The sequence below is a fragment of the Streptopelia decaocto genome (genome assembly GCF_964273445.1).
Source record: "Streptopelia decaocto genome assembly, chromosome: Z".
Classification (NCBI taxonomy): domain Eukaryota; kingdom Metazoa; phylum Chordata; class Aves; order Columbiformes; family Columbidae; genus Streptopelia; species Streptopelia decaocto.
The window spans coordinates 10,517,111-10,535,665 of NC_138657.1; the positions used below are offsets into that span (position 1 = coordinate 10,517,111).

Below are 18,555 nucleotides of genomic sequence, written 5' to 3' on the forward strand. Positions count from 1 at the left end.
CTCCATTGACTTCAACGGGCACTAGATCACCCGAGAGGACTTGTCTAAAGCCTCATCACAGCCCTAAGAGGTCCTAGTGGAACATAAACCAAGCTGAATTACTTGAGAAGTACTCTACATCATTTTAAAGGTCAAGAACTATAATCGTTCAATGAAATACTGAACTTGTAGGTGTTTTCCCTGTACTTAGAGGAGAAGAATAATTACACTGCAAAGTCAAATGCTGGAACAGTAGCACTCATTATTTCAAGGCTTTAAGGACCAAATTCTGCCTTCAGACTCACATGCACGTTGTCCATTGTCTGCAATGGAAATAGATTATGTGTAGCTGACTTTGTTTTCCAGCGCTTAAAACTTCACAGCTTTTCCATTTTCTGTAGTAAATACAAAATTATCATTACGATCTCCATGATATCCTTTATGTGAATTTCAAATGATGGCTTAAGACATATTTGATACATTTTTCTGTATAGTTTGAGATATTATTGTGGATTTTTCTGCACTGTTGCATTCCTCAGAATACTGAAAGAGTGGGTCTAAGTCAGTAGATTTTACATTAAGTATACAAAGTGACAAAATATTAACAACCCGCGCTTAAACAGTTAAAATTATGTATATGACAGTGGTTTTGCCATTATACTCTTGCATATTGTTGAAAACAATACTTTTTAGTCTAAAGACCAGCAACGTTTTGATCACAGAAAATCATCAAAAAAACCCACAAGTTAAAAATAGCCTTTAGCTGACTACAGGAATTTTTTTCCCATCTGGCACAAATGAGCCTCAGGAAACAAACAAACCAAAAAAACCCAGACAAAAACTGTTGTAAATGGTTTTATGAACTTACATTGATGTATCTCTTATTTCTAAGTCTTGCTGATCAAGAATAAGCCAGCAAGTAAGAAGCAGCAGCCAGTGATAAGTTTGTATCCTCCACTCTGGGAGGTCATAGTAAAATAAGAAGTTGAAAAATGCTTTAAAATAGAATTGCTACGTAAGCCTCCCTGGGGATTTACAGTCACTGATGTGTGCATGTTAAAAATGGTATTTCCAGTCTATCTTGTGTTGCCTGAGAACCATTTTTGTCCTTTTAAAATCTGCATTTATATTATAACCCATAAGTACCTTTCATTTTTGTATTAACACTATAAATACTATGTTAGTAATACTAAACTATTTCTATTGACTTATTTGTAAAAAGAAAAATATATTATATATTTATATATTTTTATAAAGTGAATTAATACTGGAGAGAGGGCTACGGGGGAATAGTGTACAATCACAGTTGATGTGTATTATTGGGCACAAATTCAACGCTTGAAACAAAAAGGAAAAGAAAAAAAAAGTGTTCAGGTGACATCCCTCTTTCAAGCTGTGTCAGAGGAAGAGTCATAGGATGCTGACACTATGAAGTTGCCAGTATTGGAGTGGCTCGCCATGGACTGGGCAGCCTGCTGGCTCAAGTTATTGCAGATCAGCACCAGCTGGTTGCTCTGCGCTTCTGAGAGCGTGCTACAGCTCTGGTAGACACTGAAGTTGGTCTTCCTGCCAGGGATGTTGCCTTTCTCACACATCGTCTTTACCATCTTGGCAAGCTTGTTCTTCCCCAGGGCTTGGCAGTTGTACCAGTGAAGCGCAGCCAAGTTGACGACGGGCTTGATGGACAGGTAGAAAGGTGCGTCCTCGTAGCGCATGGCTGGAGGCCGCCTCTGTGCATACTCCTTGTAGTCTTGCACGGGGCAGGTCTGTGGGGAGTGCTGGGTGGCGTACACCCGGGAGTCCGTCCCACCCCTCTTGCTCTTGGAGTTGACGTCTCCGTTGTCTGGACCCATCCACTCCAGGTACTCCAACCCGGTCTCTGTCACCCGCAGGCGGATGTCTCCCCACTTGAGGGTGGACCCATGGAAACCTGTGCAGTGCCCAAATGCTTTCGTGTTGTTTAACCAGACGAGGTTCAGCAGCCCTTCAGGGTTGTACCGGCTCAACAAGCCTCTTTTGCGCAGGATTAGCTCATCGGCAAAGGTGAGCTTCATGGATTTGTGGGGCTTGTTTCCTTTCCCTTTACACCTCAGCTCTATCTGCTTTTGCTTTAGAGCTTCCTGGGACCTCTTGAATTCTTTATCCCTTGTAATACTGTATCCATACCTGTGCTCTTTGAGATACCGCTCCAGACCACACTGATAATTGGCCAGACTGTTTGGCTCATATTCAGACCCATCTTTTTGTCTGGCATCCACAAAGAAGGAAGCAAGGTAGGCATCAAGCTCTTTGCAAGGGATGACGTAGATCTCCCGGGTCTCAGAGGGGTACTTGGAGATGAGGAACTCTCGGAAATTGCGGAGCGCCGTCTGTGTGCTGCGAATGGTCTTCTCGTTCTGCTCCCTGCTGAGCTCTGCCGCTCTCTCATCCTGGTCTGCAAGAGGGAGAAGGAGAAAGACAAAAGAAAGCAGAAGCAGTGAGTTTTTGTGATGCTCTTTTCTCCAAAGCGAATTTTCTTAAAATGGAAAAAAAAGGAAAAAAAAAAAAATCAATTTCACACAGAGAACTTGAAAACACCATTACATACCTGTCACATGTCTGAAAAGCCAACTTCAGTTTCACAAATGACGTACTAGAGTATGGCACAAAACCAGAGTGAGCTCCTCATGACACCGAGGCACAGTTTTGTGCATGGAGATTTGCAGGAAACAGTGGGATTAGAGGCAATCTGTTTTTTAGAACAAATGCAAGGTAGAAGGTTTTTCTGTGCATCTCAATGTCAGCCCATTCTGAATTAGCTCATTTGTGAAATCAGAGGTTGTACTGGTTTCAATATTTTTCCATGAAAAATAACTAAAGCATCATATTTATGACAGTAAAAGTCACCTTTAATCAGACACATTTTTAAAGAGCTGAATAAATAAAGACAGAAACATCCAGTAGAAAATAATGCAGCACAATGAGGGTGCTGAGGGAGCTGGCTGAAGTCATTCCTAGACCGCTCTCCATCATCTTTGCCAAGTCTTGGGAAATGGGAGAGGTGCCCAAGGATTGGAGGAAAGCAAATGTCACTCCAGTCTTCAAAAAGGGGAAGAAGGAGGACCCGGGTAATTATAGACCGGTCAGCCTCACCTCTGTCCCTGGGAAAGTAATGGAACAGCTTGTCCTTGGTGCCATCTCAAGGCATATCAAGGATAAGAGGGTTATTAGGGGCAGTCAGCATGGCTTTACCAAGGGTAGGTCATGCTTGACCAACCTCATAGCCTTTTATGAGAATGTAACAAGGTGGATGGATGATGGCAGAGCGGTGGATGTGGTCTACCTTGACTTCAGTAAAGCCTTTGACACAGTCTCCCACAGCATCCTCACAGCTAAGTTGAGGAGGTGTGGTCTAAACAATAGAGTAGTGAGGTGGGTTGCAAACTGGCTTAGGGAGAGAAGCCAGAGAGTGGTAGTCAATGGTGCAGAGTCTAGTTGGAGGCCGGTATCTAGTGAAGTGCCTCAGGGGTCAGTACTGGGGCCAATATTATTCAATATATTCATTAACGATTTAGACGAGGGAATAGAGTGTACTATCAGCAAGTTTGCTGATGACACCAAGCTGGGAGGAGTGGCTGACACACCAGAGGGCTGAGCTGCCATCCAGAGACCTGGACAGGCTGGAGAGTTGGGCGGGGAATAACCTAATGAAATTTAACAAGGGAAAGTGTAGAGTCCTGCATCTGGGCAGGAACAACCCCAGGTTCCAGTATAGGTTGGGAGATTACATATTAGAGAGCAGTGTAGGGGAAAGGGACCTGGGGGTCCTGGTGGACAACAGGATGACCATGAGCCAGCACTGTGCCCTTGTGGCCAGGAAGGCCAATGGCATCCTGGGGTGTATTAGAAGGGGGGTGGTTAGTAGATTGAGAGAGGTCCTCCTTCCCCTCTACTCCGCCCTGGTGAGACCACATCTGGAATATTGTGTCCAGTTCTGGGCCCCTCAGTTCCAGAAGGACAGGGAACTGCTGGAGAGGGTCCAGCGTAGGGCAACGAAGATGATCAAGGGAGTGGAGCACCTCCCTTATGAAGAAAGGCTGAGGGAGCTGGGTCTCTTTAGTTTGGAGAAGAAGAGACTGAGGGGTGACCTTATTAATGTTACAAATATACAAAGGGTGAGTGCCATGAGGATGGAGCCAGGCTCTTCTCGGTGGCAAACAATGATAGGACAAGGGGTAATGGGATCCAGCTGGAACACAAGAGGTTCCACTTAAATTTGAGAAGAAACTTCTTCTCACTAAGGGTGACAGAGCCTGGAACAGGCTGCCCAGGGAGGTTGTGGAGTCTCCTTCTCTGGAGACATTCAAAACCCGCCTGGACGTGTTCCTGTGCGACCTCACCTAGGCGTTCCTGCTCCAGCAGGGGGATTGGACTGGATGATCTTTTGAGGTCCCTTCCAATCCCAAACATACTCTGATACTGTGATACATCCTAACAAACAAGTTGGTAGGTAAAAGCACTATAGGGCAGCATGTACTTTAGAAATGTACAAGAATTAAAACAACAACAAAAAAAGGTAATATGTTTGAATCAGAAGATACGGAAGCAAAACATGATTATACAATCTGTGTAATCAAGCTGTACCTTCACAGTGGAAGAACAATTGTGTCCATTTCTTCTCATCTTGCAAAAAAAATAAAATTCTGGAAACAACCTGATACTGCTCTGTAAGGCTATACTCAAAGGTCCTTACAATCAGTGAAATATCAAACCACAATATTCACATGCTGCTGCTATGATGGTTGTTATTGGCAGCTGATTTTTGGGCTGATCCTAAGGTAAACATAAAAAGGAAAAGCTTTTTACATGTAAGTAAAGGACTGTTTTCTTCGCATACGCAAATATCTGTTTGTACAAGGATGTACCTTACAAGCACATAGGTGGAACTGTCATTATTAATGTGACCTTAACGGTTTTAGAAAATGAACAGCAAATGCAAAGAAGGAAAAATTCAATTATTTGACTTTTTTCTGTAATTGTGAGTGGAACAGTCCTTTTTCTCTCTTCCACTTAATAAGGAGAAGATGGGGAAAAAGCAAGTTTTTTTATTCTATGTCATTGCAAAATCCGTATATTTTGGCATCCTTTCACCAGGTGTTTCCCACCCCACACACACCACACAGTGCTACAAGACCAGGTGAAGTTCCCACTGCTGCTCTGTCATTCAGACCAAGCTCCTGAGAGGCCATGCAGCACACCATGCTCTGCAGCAGTGCTCAGACACTTCTTCCTCATGCTCACTCTGTCCAAGCACAGGGAAGGCAGCAGGGAAACAAATCATAGAATCATTTTGGTTGGAAGAGACCCTCAAGATCATCAAGTCCAACAATTAACATAACTCTGGCACTAAACCATGTCACTAAGAACCGTATCCATGCATTTTTTAAACACCTCCAGGGATGGTGACTCCACCATTTCGCTAGGCAGCCTGTTTCAATCCCTGACAACCCTTACTAGGAAGAAATTTTTCCCAATATCCAGTCTAAACCTCCCCTGCTGCAACTTGAGACCATTTCCTCTTGTCCTATCACTTGCTACTTGGGAGAAGAGACCAACGCCCTCCATGCTCCAACCTCCTTTCAGGTAGTTGCAGACAGTGATAAGGTCTCCCCTCAGCCTCCTTTTCTCCAGGCTGAACAGCCCCAGATCCCTCAGCTGCTCCTCATAAGACTTCTCATAAGGAAGGTGGCTCTATCTCCTTCCCCAGCCCACCTGCAATGTTTCCTGTGGTACAGAAATGTCGGTGCACAGCTGGGCAGCTTCCCCTTCTGCCCACCTACACAGTGAAGTTGAAGAGAGTTCATCTCATCACATCCATACCACAGCTGCAAACAGAGGCACTGCGAGTGACTTGCCCCAGGACTTGCCAGGAGGCCAGAAACAGAGCTAAGTTTATATCCCCTGGGACCAGGTCTTGTGTCTTCACTGTGAGGCATCCAGTGCATCCACTGCACTCCGTGAAACCTACTGAGAGGGGTCCTCAAACCCTTTGCCAAGCACAGAGAAGGAGGGGTCTGCAGGTGAGACCTCTGGAGGCTTCTGCAGCCACAAAAAGACACTGCCACAGAGCACTGAGGGTTGCTCTAACTGTGCTCAAGGGGAAAAAGAAAAGGTCACCAGCTTACTTTAGAAACTGCTTTTAATATTGATGTCAGTACCAAAGAGCTCCTAGCAGCCTGCAGTGAAGTCTCATGCTTTAGGTAATGTATAGGATAGATCCTTTTATTATGGCTTGTATTTTTATCCTTTATTTTATTTATTTATTTTTTTATCCTTTTATTAGGTGCAGGTTGGAAATGAAGAGACAACACTGTTTGAAGCTTCAAAATAAACATTTACTCTGGTACATTGCTCACTGCACCCACCAGCACTTATTATAGCACTGTGTAAGTAATCAGTGCTTTGACTGACAGCCCACGTTTTAAGCACTGTTTCAATATAAACAGCACATATAAAGGCTCAGTTTTATACATGTCATCAATCATTACTTCTTAGAGGATAGCCTGTCACAACACAGCAGTGACAGCTAGTCAGTCATTTATGTTATGGCACCTTTCCTTAATCTGTAAAGGAAATTGCCATATCTGCAGCTAACAGTTATAAAACCCATGCTGAATTAAAGATCCCCTGAAGTTGCATGAGGGAAACAGCACCCCAGAAATACGTGCAGTCCTCTTGTGTGTCACTCCACAAGGCAGGTGGGAAATGTTAGAGATAGTGGGTTGGCTCCTCATCCAGCCACATGAGGAGAGCTACATCCATTTTAACTGTGAATCCAGCCTGCAGTGGTGGTTGATTATTCTCTTCCTATGAGACCGTTCAAATATCAGGGATATCTCATAGCATGGGGATGAATGCAGGGAGGCAGTGAGACCCAAGGGACAAAGTCTGAGACAGCCAAAGTCATCAGATGTCAGCTGAGCCACTGTCATCATCTGCACATGCTCTTTATCCACAGCAGAGGCAGATGATGCACCTGAGCCTAACTTAACTAAGACAGCTCTTTATAGGCTAGGATAGCTGAGTAAGGAGACATAATTCTTCATGTCATTAAAGTCTTACTTCTTTATTTAATCCAGGTGATTTCATAGTGCTGAAAGAAACCACATAATCCATCTCCAGCTACCATGGAGACATAAATTGTATTAAGGCACACTTTGAGTATGACCAAACTGTGTTTTCTGCTAATTTCATAACCTTATTCTCCATTATTGTGGTGGCTGATCCTGGTCAGCACCTAAGCACCCCACAGCTTGCTCCCCATCCCAGAGGAACAGGGAATAGGAAGAGCAAAAGCAAGAAAACCCATGAGTTGAGACAAGGAGAGTTTAATAACTGAAGGAAAGAGGAAGAAGACACCCAACCAACAAGTGATGCACAGGCAGTCACTCACTGTCTCCCACAAGCAGACCAATGCCCAGACAATGCCCAATGCCCACCTTCCCCAACAACCCTTCCTTTCAGTTTTTATTGTTGAGCTGATGTTGTAGCCCACAGAATATCCCCTTGGTTAGCCTGGATCAGCTGTCCCTGTTGTGTCCCCTCCCAGCCCCTTGCCCACCATAGGCCTAGCTGCTGGGGGACAGAGTGGAAAAGAGAAAGTCTCAACACTGTACAAGTCCAGGTCACCAACAGACAAAACACTGGTGTGTCATGAACACTCTTAGTCACAAATCCAAAACACAGCAGGGTATGGGGTTGCTACAAAGAAAATTAACTCCATCCCAGCCAGACCCAGTGCAATTGTGACATTTGGACTGCGAATGGAACCATGCCAAAGACCAGGCACACCTTGCATCCTCTCTGTACAGCCTTTGACAGAAGGAGACCACAAAAATTATTATCTGGGTGCAGTCTACAAATGTCCCTTGCAAAATACTTACAGCAAATCCATTTACTCTACACATCTCTACTTTGCCTACTGGAAATCAGTAGAAACAGAATGAAAGACCTTGCCAGAGTCTGGATGTTTGGCAAAAATTGCTTCTGCTCTAGCCACATGGCCTTGCGACATTGTCAGAGAAGATGAGGCTGGTGTAATGTCATATTTTTTTTCCTTACAAACCACCCAGACCTACAGTTAAGGAAAGGCTACATAAAAGTAATTCAGTCATTAAGAACTAAAGGCTAAAAGGCATCTCAACTGACATCACAGTGTATTTTTGAAAATGTGTGTGTTGTGGTAAGGAACTGACAAGCGGGGGAATTGCTGGGGTCCAAAGACTTTATCTCTGGGTCTGCGTATTAAAAGCAAATGTTCTTGTCCTGAGACAGAAGTGTTTCCAATGCAACAGTTCCCAGACATTTCCTTGGTCCCACTTTGCTGCATCTTGCTGAGTAGAGACTGGAAGTTCTTTTGGCCAGAGCTTACCTTTTTTTTTTTTTTTTTAATTTTCTGTAGTCCTGCTGGAAACTACTGAAAACACAACTGGGGATGTATACTAGCTCCTGGACCACTGCAAGCAGAAACTGGTTTGCTGTTGGGGCTGCACAGTTCACAGTATCATCAACTCTTCAGTGTGCATGGGTTCCAAACCTGGATAAAAGCCCAGAGCAGAAATCACAAAGTGCTCCTCAAAATAAGATAACATCTCTGTATCAGCAGGGCCTTCAGCTGCAAATTGTGGTAGGATAGTAGAGCGGGGAGGTGTCATATACGCTTGCACCTTTATTATAGTCATTCACTGTTAGGCGCTAGGAAGACAAACACTCTCATGTTATGGTCTAATTTGCCTCAGCCAGTAAAATAGCACGAAACAAGCAACCAAAAATTATTGTCATAATTGATCTACCAAGTCAAGTTATCCTTAATGCCTTTTTCCTATCATAATGCAACCTTTGCAGTTGGCAGTTCTGTTATCCCTGTTTTACAGACTAGGAGGAGAAACATAAAAAAATAAATTGACTTGGAGACATATCTCCTCAAGTCCTGGCCCCCATAGCTGCATCATTACACAAAGGACTTGTTTGAAGCTCTAGTGCTTCTTGTCTGATCCCACATAGGAGTTTCATTTCCAAGAAAACCAGAATGCTGCAGGAAAAGCCAGTAAAACCCACTCCACTGTGGGATCCAGGGTAAACTCCCAACTAAGATTTTGAAAAAGTGCCGAATAGTTTAGATGTCGCAGCTTAAACATAGCCAAAGAGATAAAGTGACCTGGCAGTCATTAAACAGAAAACCTATTAGGAGCTGAATGTCTCAGGCTAGTCCAGAATCATGAGATGGTCCCTCCCACAAAGCAACAGCTGCCTTATGATCTTTTCATAATCTGATCTTAACGCAGCCAAGACTTAACATTATCAGCAGAGTTATCAAACTCAGGGTTGTTTTCATTTAAGCTTGCACACGTACACACACTCAGACTCCCTGAAAAGGACATGACCTCTGTAATTATGACAGGGGGGAAAGGCACTGGTTTTCAACAGACATATGCAGATTGTTAATGTTCAGAGACAGTTTGTAACATTAGCTGGAGTCATGAACCTGAGCTATTATTGCAAACAGTCTTGAACTCTGCTTAAGGTAAGCAGTGAGATCTCAGAAGAAACACATTAAAAGTAAGCTGGGTTTTTTGGTGGTCATCACACCACCAACCAAATTCTTCTCTGCTCAATTTGTGTTCTGAAGAGGAAAATATTTTTTGTAGCTGACCTGCTCCCACCAAAATGCTTTCATTCAGGTGAAAAAGACTAGTTCACTGCACACAAGGCACCACACATCTCCATGCTGGAGCTAAGTGCTCTCTCTCCACGCCTCAGCACTTTGCATGCTGGCTATTGCCCCTGCTCTGCAATTATTGAAAAGCAGTGATATCCAACCTATGGGTCATGGCCATACACAGCCCACTAAAATAGTTAACGTAAACCACAGCCTGCTCCTACCTTTCTTTCCTCCTGTCCCCTCCTGCTTCAAGAAGGTATTTGCAGGCAAGAGACATTATCAAGCCAACAACTGCAGTGGGCAGAGGTTGTGATGGTGCACAAGAGAGGTATGATCAAGTAGACAGGACAAGGGGCAATGGTTTTAAACTAAAGAATGGGGGATTCAGGCTAGACACGAGGAAGAAATTTTTTATAATGATGGTGGTGAGACATGGGCCCAGGTTTCCCAGTGAGCTGGTAGATGCCTCATCCCTGGAGACATTCAAGGCCAGGCTGGACGGGGCTCTGAGCAACCTGATCTGGGTGAAGATGTCCCTGCTCATTGAAGGGGGATTGGACTGGATGAGCTTTGAAGGTCCCTTCCAACCCAAACTATTCCATGATTCTTTGATTCTATGATTCTAAGTCATAGGGGGAAAGGCTGGGGGAAGCTCAGGAAAACACTCCCTCCTGGATCAGGGCTACAGCTCTCCTGTCAGGAGCAGCTGAATGTCACCACCATATCACCACATCCCTGAATATCAGTGTTCTTTCTGCACGCAAAATTTAGAAAGCTGACAGCTGTTTTCCACTGTATCACAGGAGTAACCACGTGAAAGACATTCTCCTGTCTCAGTGCTGAAGAGCGAGGGTGAGGGTAAGAGCAGGAGGTCTCCCTGGCAGAAGTGCCTCTGAGCACTCAGAAACACCCTGAGAATAAGAGACAGGAAGAGATAAACACTTGGAGAATGTTACATTTGGCACTCTTACTGTCTGGCACAGACTAGCTTCTTGGGGCAACTCCTACACACATGCAGCAGTCAAAGGCTTAAGTCAAAAATACATATGTTTTGATGTAATTATTTCATATCCAACAATAACCATTTCTTCAGGAAGTCTTAAGACCAAATAAAGTGCACTTCCTGTGCCACAATAATCATACTTATTTAAGCTTAGGCTTGGTTAGTCAGAGCCAAAAGAGGGGGGAAAACCTTGGGACTGGGAGAATGAAGAAGCGCCCACTGTGGAAGATCAGATTCAAGATCATCCAAGGAGCCTGAAGGTGCACAAGTCTCCAGAGAGACCTTACAGCAGCCTTCCAGTACTGAGGCCTACAAGAAAGCTGGAGAGGGACTTTTTACAAAGGCATGTAGTGTTAGGACAAGGGGTAATGGCTTTAAACTGGAAGTGGCTAGATATAGATCCAATGTTAGGAAGAAATTCTTTACAATGAGGGTGGTGAGGCCCTGGAACAGGCCACCCAGAGAAGCTGTGGATGCCCCATCCCTGGCAGTGTTCAAGGCCGGGCTGGATGGGGTTTTGAGCAACGTGGTCTAGTGGAAGGTGTCTCTGCCTGTGGCAGGGGGGTTGGACTACATGATCTTTAGGTGCCTTCCAAACCAAATCATTCTACGATCCTATGACTGCCTGGAGACTTTCATCAGGTTATGATATATAATAGCTTCAGAGATCTGCAGGATCAAAGGATTAACTATTTAGGTGCAGATTGCTGAAGCAGAAGGAAGTGCTTCTGCACTTTTTCTTGAATTTCTACCCTGACCATCTCATGTTGCTACTAAATTATGTTTAACAATTAAAGTTCTCTACTTCCACTACATTAAGTCGAACTCTGTGTAGTTTAACATTTTCAGCAAAAGGGTTTCATTAGACTGTAAAATCTGAAATATGATAGAAATTTATTAATTAAAATCCATTTATGAGAGATGTTATGTTTTCTGGAGGGAAAAAAAAAAGCTTCTATTCAGCTAATGAACTCCAACAAAATTATCAGTGAAATATTTTATGGTTCTAAAATTAAAGAGAAATTTAGATTCTATCAAAGGAAAAAGCACACAGATTTCAAGCAAGTGAACACGGGAATATTTATACACAGGTGTCATGAAGTGTCACTAAAATAAACTTCAGTCATCAATCCATTTTTTGCAAGGTACAGAATGGTCTGACAAATGGATGCTCACTCAGACGCTATTGCTGGTTTTCAGTTTGCATTCACTTTCATTACTTTCTCACCACAACAGCTTGAAAAGATACAAGGTGCAATGTTGCAGCTGGCAAAGTCAACAATAACATTCTCAACAATATTAATGGGACTACTGCATGATCCTCAGATGACAGAAAATTTGTAGCCATTATGAGGGCTTAAGAATTATGTCCTCCTATGACTGACTGGATCAACCATTTACGCAGTGAATACTAGCAAACACTACTGAATAGCACAAAACAGCAGCGCTCTAGGGACTTAGATTTATACAAGGCTTCCCTTCTTCTTCACCTGACTATATGTGACATCTGAGCTATTTCAACACAAAGGTTCTAAAGATGCATTTTCTAAATCAAAGATGTTGAAACTTGATGAAAGCACGATCTCCACTTTATCTAGTTGTCTGGTTTTATTTTTGTCAAAGCTAGTGGAAAAGAGAAGTGTTGCATGTCAGTGTTACCTCACATTTCACTTCTTCCACTGAACACTCACAGTGTTGTTTTCTGGAGTATAAGACTGTCCTGTGATGCAGTGGTGTGCCCTGCTGCAACGCAAAACGGGATGCATTCCCTCTGTACCCTGACAGTGGGGCTATGCGGTTCATATTTACCATATCTCGCCTCCACTTGGTAGGAACAAATACACCAACTCCAGCTCTCCCAGGCTTGCCCAACACTGCAGCACTTCACAGCAGGACATTAGAGCTGCTCTGGGGGCAGAAGCAGAAGCTGCTGACCTGCAAGAGCACTGGAGAAACCACGTATCTGGTACTGAAGTGATGCCCAGGCAAAATGTACTCAGTTCACAGCTGGTCTGCAGTCTGCCCCTTTAGCTGCACTGTTCTAAGTCAGTGACTTGGATTATAACTAAGCCTGGAACCAGATTCAGGGTTACCTGTTCTGTCTCATCCCTCTCTTATTTCCATGCTAGCTATTGCCTTTACAGGAGTTTTATAAAAACTAATTCTTTGAACCCTTATATTATTGACTGAGGTCCAGGGACCCAACTCGTCATAGAGGTGGAGGATATAGAAGTAATGCTTGGAGTTTTCTATACTGCAAGCCTAAAAACATCAGAAAACTTTAAAAAAAAAAAAAAAAGTGAAGCTCTTTTTCTTTCTAAGTAATTAACTATGCTTGCTTCAGCTATGTCCACTTCTAACTCACAATTGCTTCTCTTTCAGAGCTTAGGTTAAAAAAATCAGGTTGATTGGTGAAATTAGGGTGGCACTGGAGTTGGTAAGTAGAAAAACATTACTCACAATGTAGTGAAAACTCGAAGTACTGACTTTAGTTTAAGGCTGAAGACAAGAGGCATTTTTGGCCAATGATCTTCTTCAGGTTCAATATATAACCCTGGAAAATAGAATTCTTTTTTACCCAGGACCTTTTTAGCAACACATGAAATATTACCCTTTCAAAGCATGTTATTTACTTCATGATGTGTGGCAGAAGGAATTAAAGGATTATGTCAGCGATTGTCCAACCTGCCTTGAGAACTTCAGGCTGGATGATGCACAGCAGAAGTACTGCTCTCATTTTCCAACAGGACTTGGCTGGCTTGGAACAAGTCCAGAAAGTGTTGCACACACATTCTCAGGAGAATATCTGTTTTTCTTCCAAATAAGTTTCCAGTTCAACAACGCATATTTTGTGTGCATTCTGTATTTAAGTATTTGCTTATGTAGAAATCAACTGGGCTAAGTCATTATATGTTTAGAAGGTGGAAGCGGAGCACAACTGGATAACATTTATATATATAAGATGACTCGATTCAAAAGTTGCTAAGAGAAAAAACAGTAAGAAAAAATCAAAACGAGAAGAGAAAAAGCCATAAAGATCTGAGAAACACCTCCTTTGTTGAATTAGGGATTCAATACAAATTCTCGTGGCAAAACCCCTTTTCTTACATAAGAAAAAAAAGATGCTACGTTTTCCATAATGCTCCCCCTTTACACAGTCTTACAGAGAAAGCCAGATTTACACATGCAAACAGATTTCACAAGCACCAATTGCTTATCCAGCAATTGAGCTAGTGGGCTGGCTTGCACAAAATCAGAGGTACAAATTTATACAGCATTTTGAAAAATTTGGCGCAGTGGAATTTTGTGTCTGGTTGCAGTTGCAAGCCCTGTGGAAGAAGAGTGATAAAAAGGACACAAACATGTTTTCCCTTTACAGTTTGGTCTTCTCTTTACGTGCTACCCTACATCACCAAAGGCTTAGCATGTTCCCAGTTATGGCCTACTGCCAGTTTTAATGTCACTGCACTTAAGAACTGACTTTAATAAGCACAGTCAAGAAAGCAATGCAAGAGGTCTCAAAGGGATGACCAGGGCTATGAAGTTTGCCTGCTTTTGATTCACTCTAAAAAGCAGCTGAGAAACAGAGCTGGAAAATATTGGAGGGAAATAAAGACATGGGGAGAGAAGGGAGAATCAGAACAAAGGGATGTGAAAAAAAAGAACAACACTGAAGAGATTAAAAACAGATGAGGATCCTCATCATCTGAAATCTAATTTATATCGCTGGTTCAGAATGAGGCAGTCTAACTGGGGCAACAGGCAGTGAAACGAAAAAAAGGAGTATGTAATAAATATTTTATTACATTAATCATAATAAGCTCCACTTCAAGTCATGGCCAAAGCATATTTTTAAATCAAGCTCAGAATGTGAGCAGTTTCAGACCTAAGAACATGAAACCCACATGACTGTAATTAACATAATAAATCTCTCTACACAGGCTGACAGCACTTAGTTGATACATAGCTTATTAGAGACTGCAGACATTTCTCCCTCTATTTTATTAAAGTGCCAGGGGTAGTGAATCAAAAAGTACCCTTTTCTGTTCTGGCTGAACTATCTACTGCAGGTGTAATAGGAAACGTGTTGGGAGCGTGAGCCATTGACTTCTGATAACACAGACTGCAGCACATGCATCTCAAAGAACTGCATTTTGGTACCTTTCCTCCCACCCTCATCTTTAATTTAGCAAAGTACTTGAATTGCCTTGTTACTGAGCTTGCAGTTCTATTTCCGAAATTCTCTGTTGGTGATCTTGCCCAACCGGACCAATTTGCTTTTACCTTTCCCCACTGTATGTCCTTCAATATGAGTGAAGCAAGCTATGAAAGGGGCACAAAGTCTGTGAAGAGCTCACAATTTACAAACTTGCCTAACTAGTTTCAATGCACACTTTTAACACACTTATTTCCTTTGTCTTCACTGGGTTAGAGAGCAGCATCTAAGGACCAGCTCTTTATACAATTCTCCAGAGAGGATGGAGTGCAACACTTAAAGTGAACCAGCTCCTAAGGTAGATTTTTCAGCCTTCCATTGCGCCTGCACTGAGAGTCCTCTCCAACTCACGCTCCAGAAGAAATGATGACTTTCAACTTAACTTCAACCTTTGCCAACACAACTCTCACTGTATAAGGAAGGGGTGAAGTTCAAAGATGTAAAGGTCCTACAAGGCTGGGAGAGACTCAGTAGCTGGGCAGAGGGCAGAGACATGAATACATCCCAACTAGGGGAAAGGCTGCAGACCTCAGGTGTTAGATATTCTGCTAGGCAGCTGCTCTCACACCCCATCTGACCTGGCACACACATTTCGTTCCAGAATAGCCACGGCACGTCCCGGCGTTTGCCAGGACCAGGAGTGCCAAGAAGCACAGGAGCAGCTGGAAATTCTACACAGAGAGGAGACAAAAAGATAAGGAATGTGAATTTGTCGGGAACCAGGCTGTTGTTCATAGCAAAACTCATTTATTTCTGCCCTTGAATACATGTTTAAACTTACTTTATCATAGTTTAATTGAATATTTAGTCACATTTTGCAGGTCTACTTGAGTAAAGTCTCTTTAAATAAATTCAAGTTTTTTTCTAGCTATGTACACAGACAGAGAGCATACACACACACACACCTCTTCGCTGCTCAGAATATTGTTATTATCTCTTTTCTGTAATTACCTTGTCAAAATTTTCCTGCTGGGATTATATTGTTATTTCCATTAAAATAACTTATTCTTCTATATAGGATATGAACAATCAGTTTCTGTGCTACTGAATGAGTTCATAGCAAAAACGACACAACTAATTCATGTAAGAGGTGATATGAGGTATAGTTTAACGGATACAATTACAAATGTGTGTTATTCATATATATATATGGCTATTTTATTGTGCACTAGCACAATAAACTGAGTCTAATGTATTTAACAATGGCACAAGTGAATGGTAAATAGGACAAGTTATTTGTCAAACTGTAAGTTTTCTGAGGGCTATTTGAAATCAAGGGAGAGGAAACAGAGGCAAAAAGGCATCTATACAGAGAAAAAAAAAAAAAAGAAATGTAAATATGTGAGCAAAAAGCAAAGCCTTTATCAGCATACAAGCATGAATGCTGTGCTGTGATGCCAAAGAGTTTCCCCGTCTGATATTTTGTGTTCTTGGATGCATAGTCTGTAAGAGAGAGCAAGTACCAAACAACTGGCATCACTCCATTTCTCAAGAGTAAGGGATGGAAAAAATCCTCATAACCTGGCACATCCACATGACTGTAAGACAGAGCTCACCACAGCAGAAGAGGGCTCCAAGCTCTGGACAAAATTAAATTATTCCCATACAAAAACATCCACGCTTCTGTGGCTCATTCTTACTCCTATCCTTGACCAGCCACAGTAAAGTAGAGATTAGACAAACACCCAGTTAAGAGAACAGTGAGTGTAAACAGAAAATTGAATCAAGCTGTTCAAAGATCAGAGATGAATGTCTGTATCTTCCACTGGCTTGATGTTTGGGTATGGGCATGTTCTGCTTGAAATAATTCAGTAACAGAGCACATTCAGCTTTTGCACTGGGATGATGTGACCTGGGTCAGAATAGCTCAGGATCATTTTTTTTCCTTCTCTGAACAAAACAGAAGCCCAGTTATTTCCGCCAGCCCACTCCCTACCCCAAGAGCAAATCAGCAAGCAATTAAGTATTATCAATCCATAGTTGGATGGTTCCAAGTCATGTTTTTATCATGAATACCTAGTTAATGAAAAGCAACATCAGACCAGTGTTACTGCCAGTCTAAATATATCCTGAGTTTAATCAACAGGAACACATGCAGTATTTCTTTCTTTCTGTGTGTACACATACTGCTTAATAAAAGTTAATGGGACTGACAGATATATGTTAGAAATAAGATGCAGCCGATGCACTTAATGGTCAATGTATAATCAAGCACATAACACAAAGCTTCCATGAGACTCAGCAAGGTCCTCAGCACCATTTTTTACACGACCTGCATGCAGGAAGCTCTGTCCCTGGCTCCCAACAGGGCAGGGCTCAGTGGCAGCCAGGACTTGGGAGCTGCCACCTCCAACACAACATTGGTGTGATCAGCAGCACCCTGCCATTTTTGCAGGGTAGCATTGCTTGGCTCCAGACAAATGCAGACTCATTTGGGAAACAAAAATGCAGCTCTGCCCTTCCATACCACAGAAGCCACTAGCCACACTGAAGCTGTTCAGAACAACCCATGTTCAAACCAGCTTTTGTGTGACCAGACAATGGAGTGCCCCAGCAAGGAAGATTGATCAGTGAAAATAGGTGCTTCAGTTTCTCTCTTCTGAGTCTCTGATTTAATAGCCTGGTTCAACACTTCCTGCAAACAGCATGAGCATATGCTTCATTTAAGCACACTTTATAACAGAAAGATGGATTTCAGCATGTTTCAATGCTTTCAGAATATGGATGTTTTAGCAAGCACCGCTTTGCGCTGTGCCAGCCATAATAAAATACCTGCCATCATGCTTCTGTTTTCTTTTCTGGAAAGATCCAAACAAGAATTTCTGTATTCAGAATTGTTATCTTGCTTAGATAGACAGAAAATGCACTCAAAAATTTTTACTGACCTGTTTCAGGCTCAAGAAGGTTCTAGGATCACTGCAAGCACAAAAAAGAAGATGATGTGACAGAACAAGACTCACTAAGAGGGAAATAATTTACGTATGAGGAAAATGGGACAAATTAGAAGAACCTGTGTGCTGGCTTCACAGAACAGCTTATGCAAAAATGGCACGCTCGCATCATGGGGACAGGTGAAAACAGTTCTCCCCAAGGTTTACTGCTGCTATTAAAAGCTTAACCTTGAATACACCCATGAAATAGTTCTGTGGATATGTTTACTGAAGTACTGGCCTCATCCAAAGCAGAAAAACACTCTTGGAAAGTATCATGACCTAAAATGTCAAGTCCTGTACTCCCTTTCTGTTCCAGCACTCCATCCAAAGTGCAAAAGCAAAGTGCATGCCTGATGCCCTTCCACGGTGAGTGTATCTCAGTCAGTGTTTTGCTGTGCTGCATCTCCTCTGCAGATCCCAACCTGATCCTGCCTTGCCTCTGTTTTCTTACTTAAGAGACCCACAAATCGCAAGATGAAAATAGCTCCAAGAAGAGCAATTGCAAAGACCACACAAAAAAACCCAGATCTCTGATCAAAACCACCATCTTACATAATTTTATATTTCCTAAAAATAAAGTGATGGTCAGCACAGACTTGTCCAGTTTCCTTTGTTGTTTCCATATCTTTTCAGGACAGCTGGAACCAGCAGAGGCCTTATTTTCTTCCTTTATGTAAAAGCATCACAAAACACAGCACTTTACACAGAATGGTAGTCTGTTGAA

At 42.5% G+C, this 18,555-nt stretch overlaps 1 protein-coding gene across 1 annotated transcript in view; it reads right to left on the reverse strand.

Annotated features, from left to right (window-relative positions):
• Window positions 1-539: 539 nt before the first annotated feature.
• Window positions 540-18,555, reverse strand: part of KIAA1958 — a 61,165-nt gene continuing 43,149 nt past the window's right edge. The window contains exon 3 of the mRNA XM_082075746.1: window positions 540-2,413. Within this exon, the coding sequence (XP_081931872.1) occupies window positions 1,368-2,413 (1,046 nt within the window). The 3' untranslated portion in view covers window positions 540-1,367. The remainder of the gene's footprint in view (window positions 2,414-18,555) is intronic.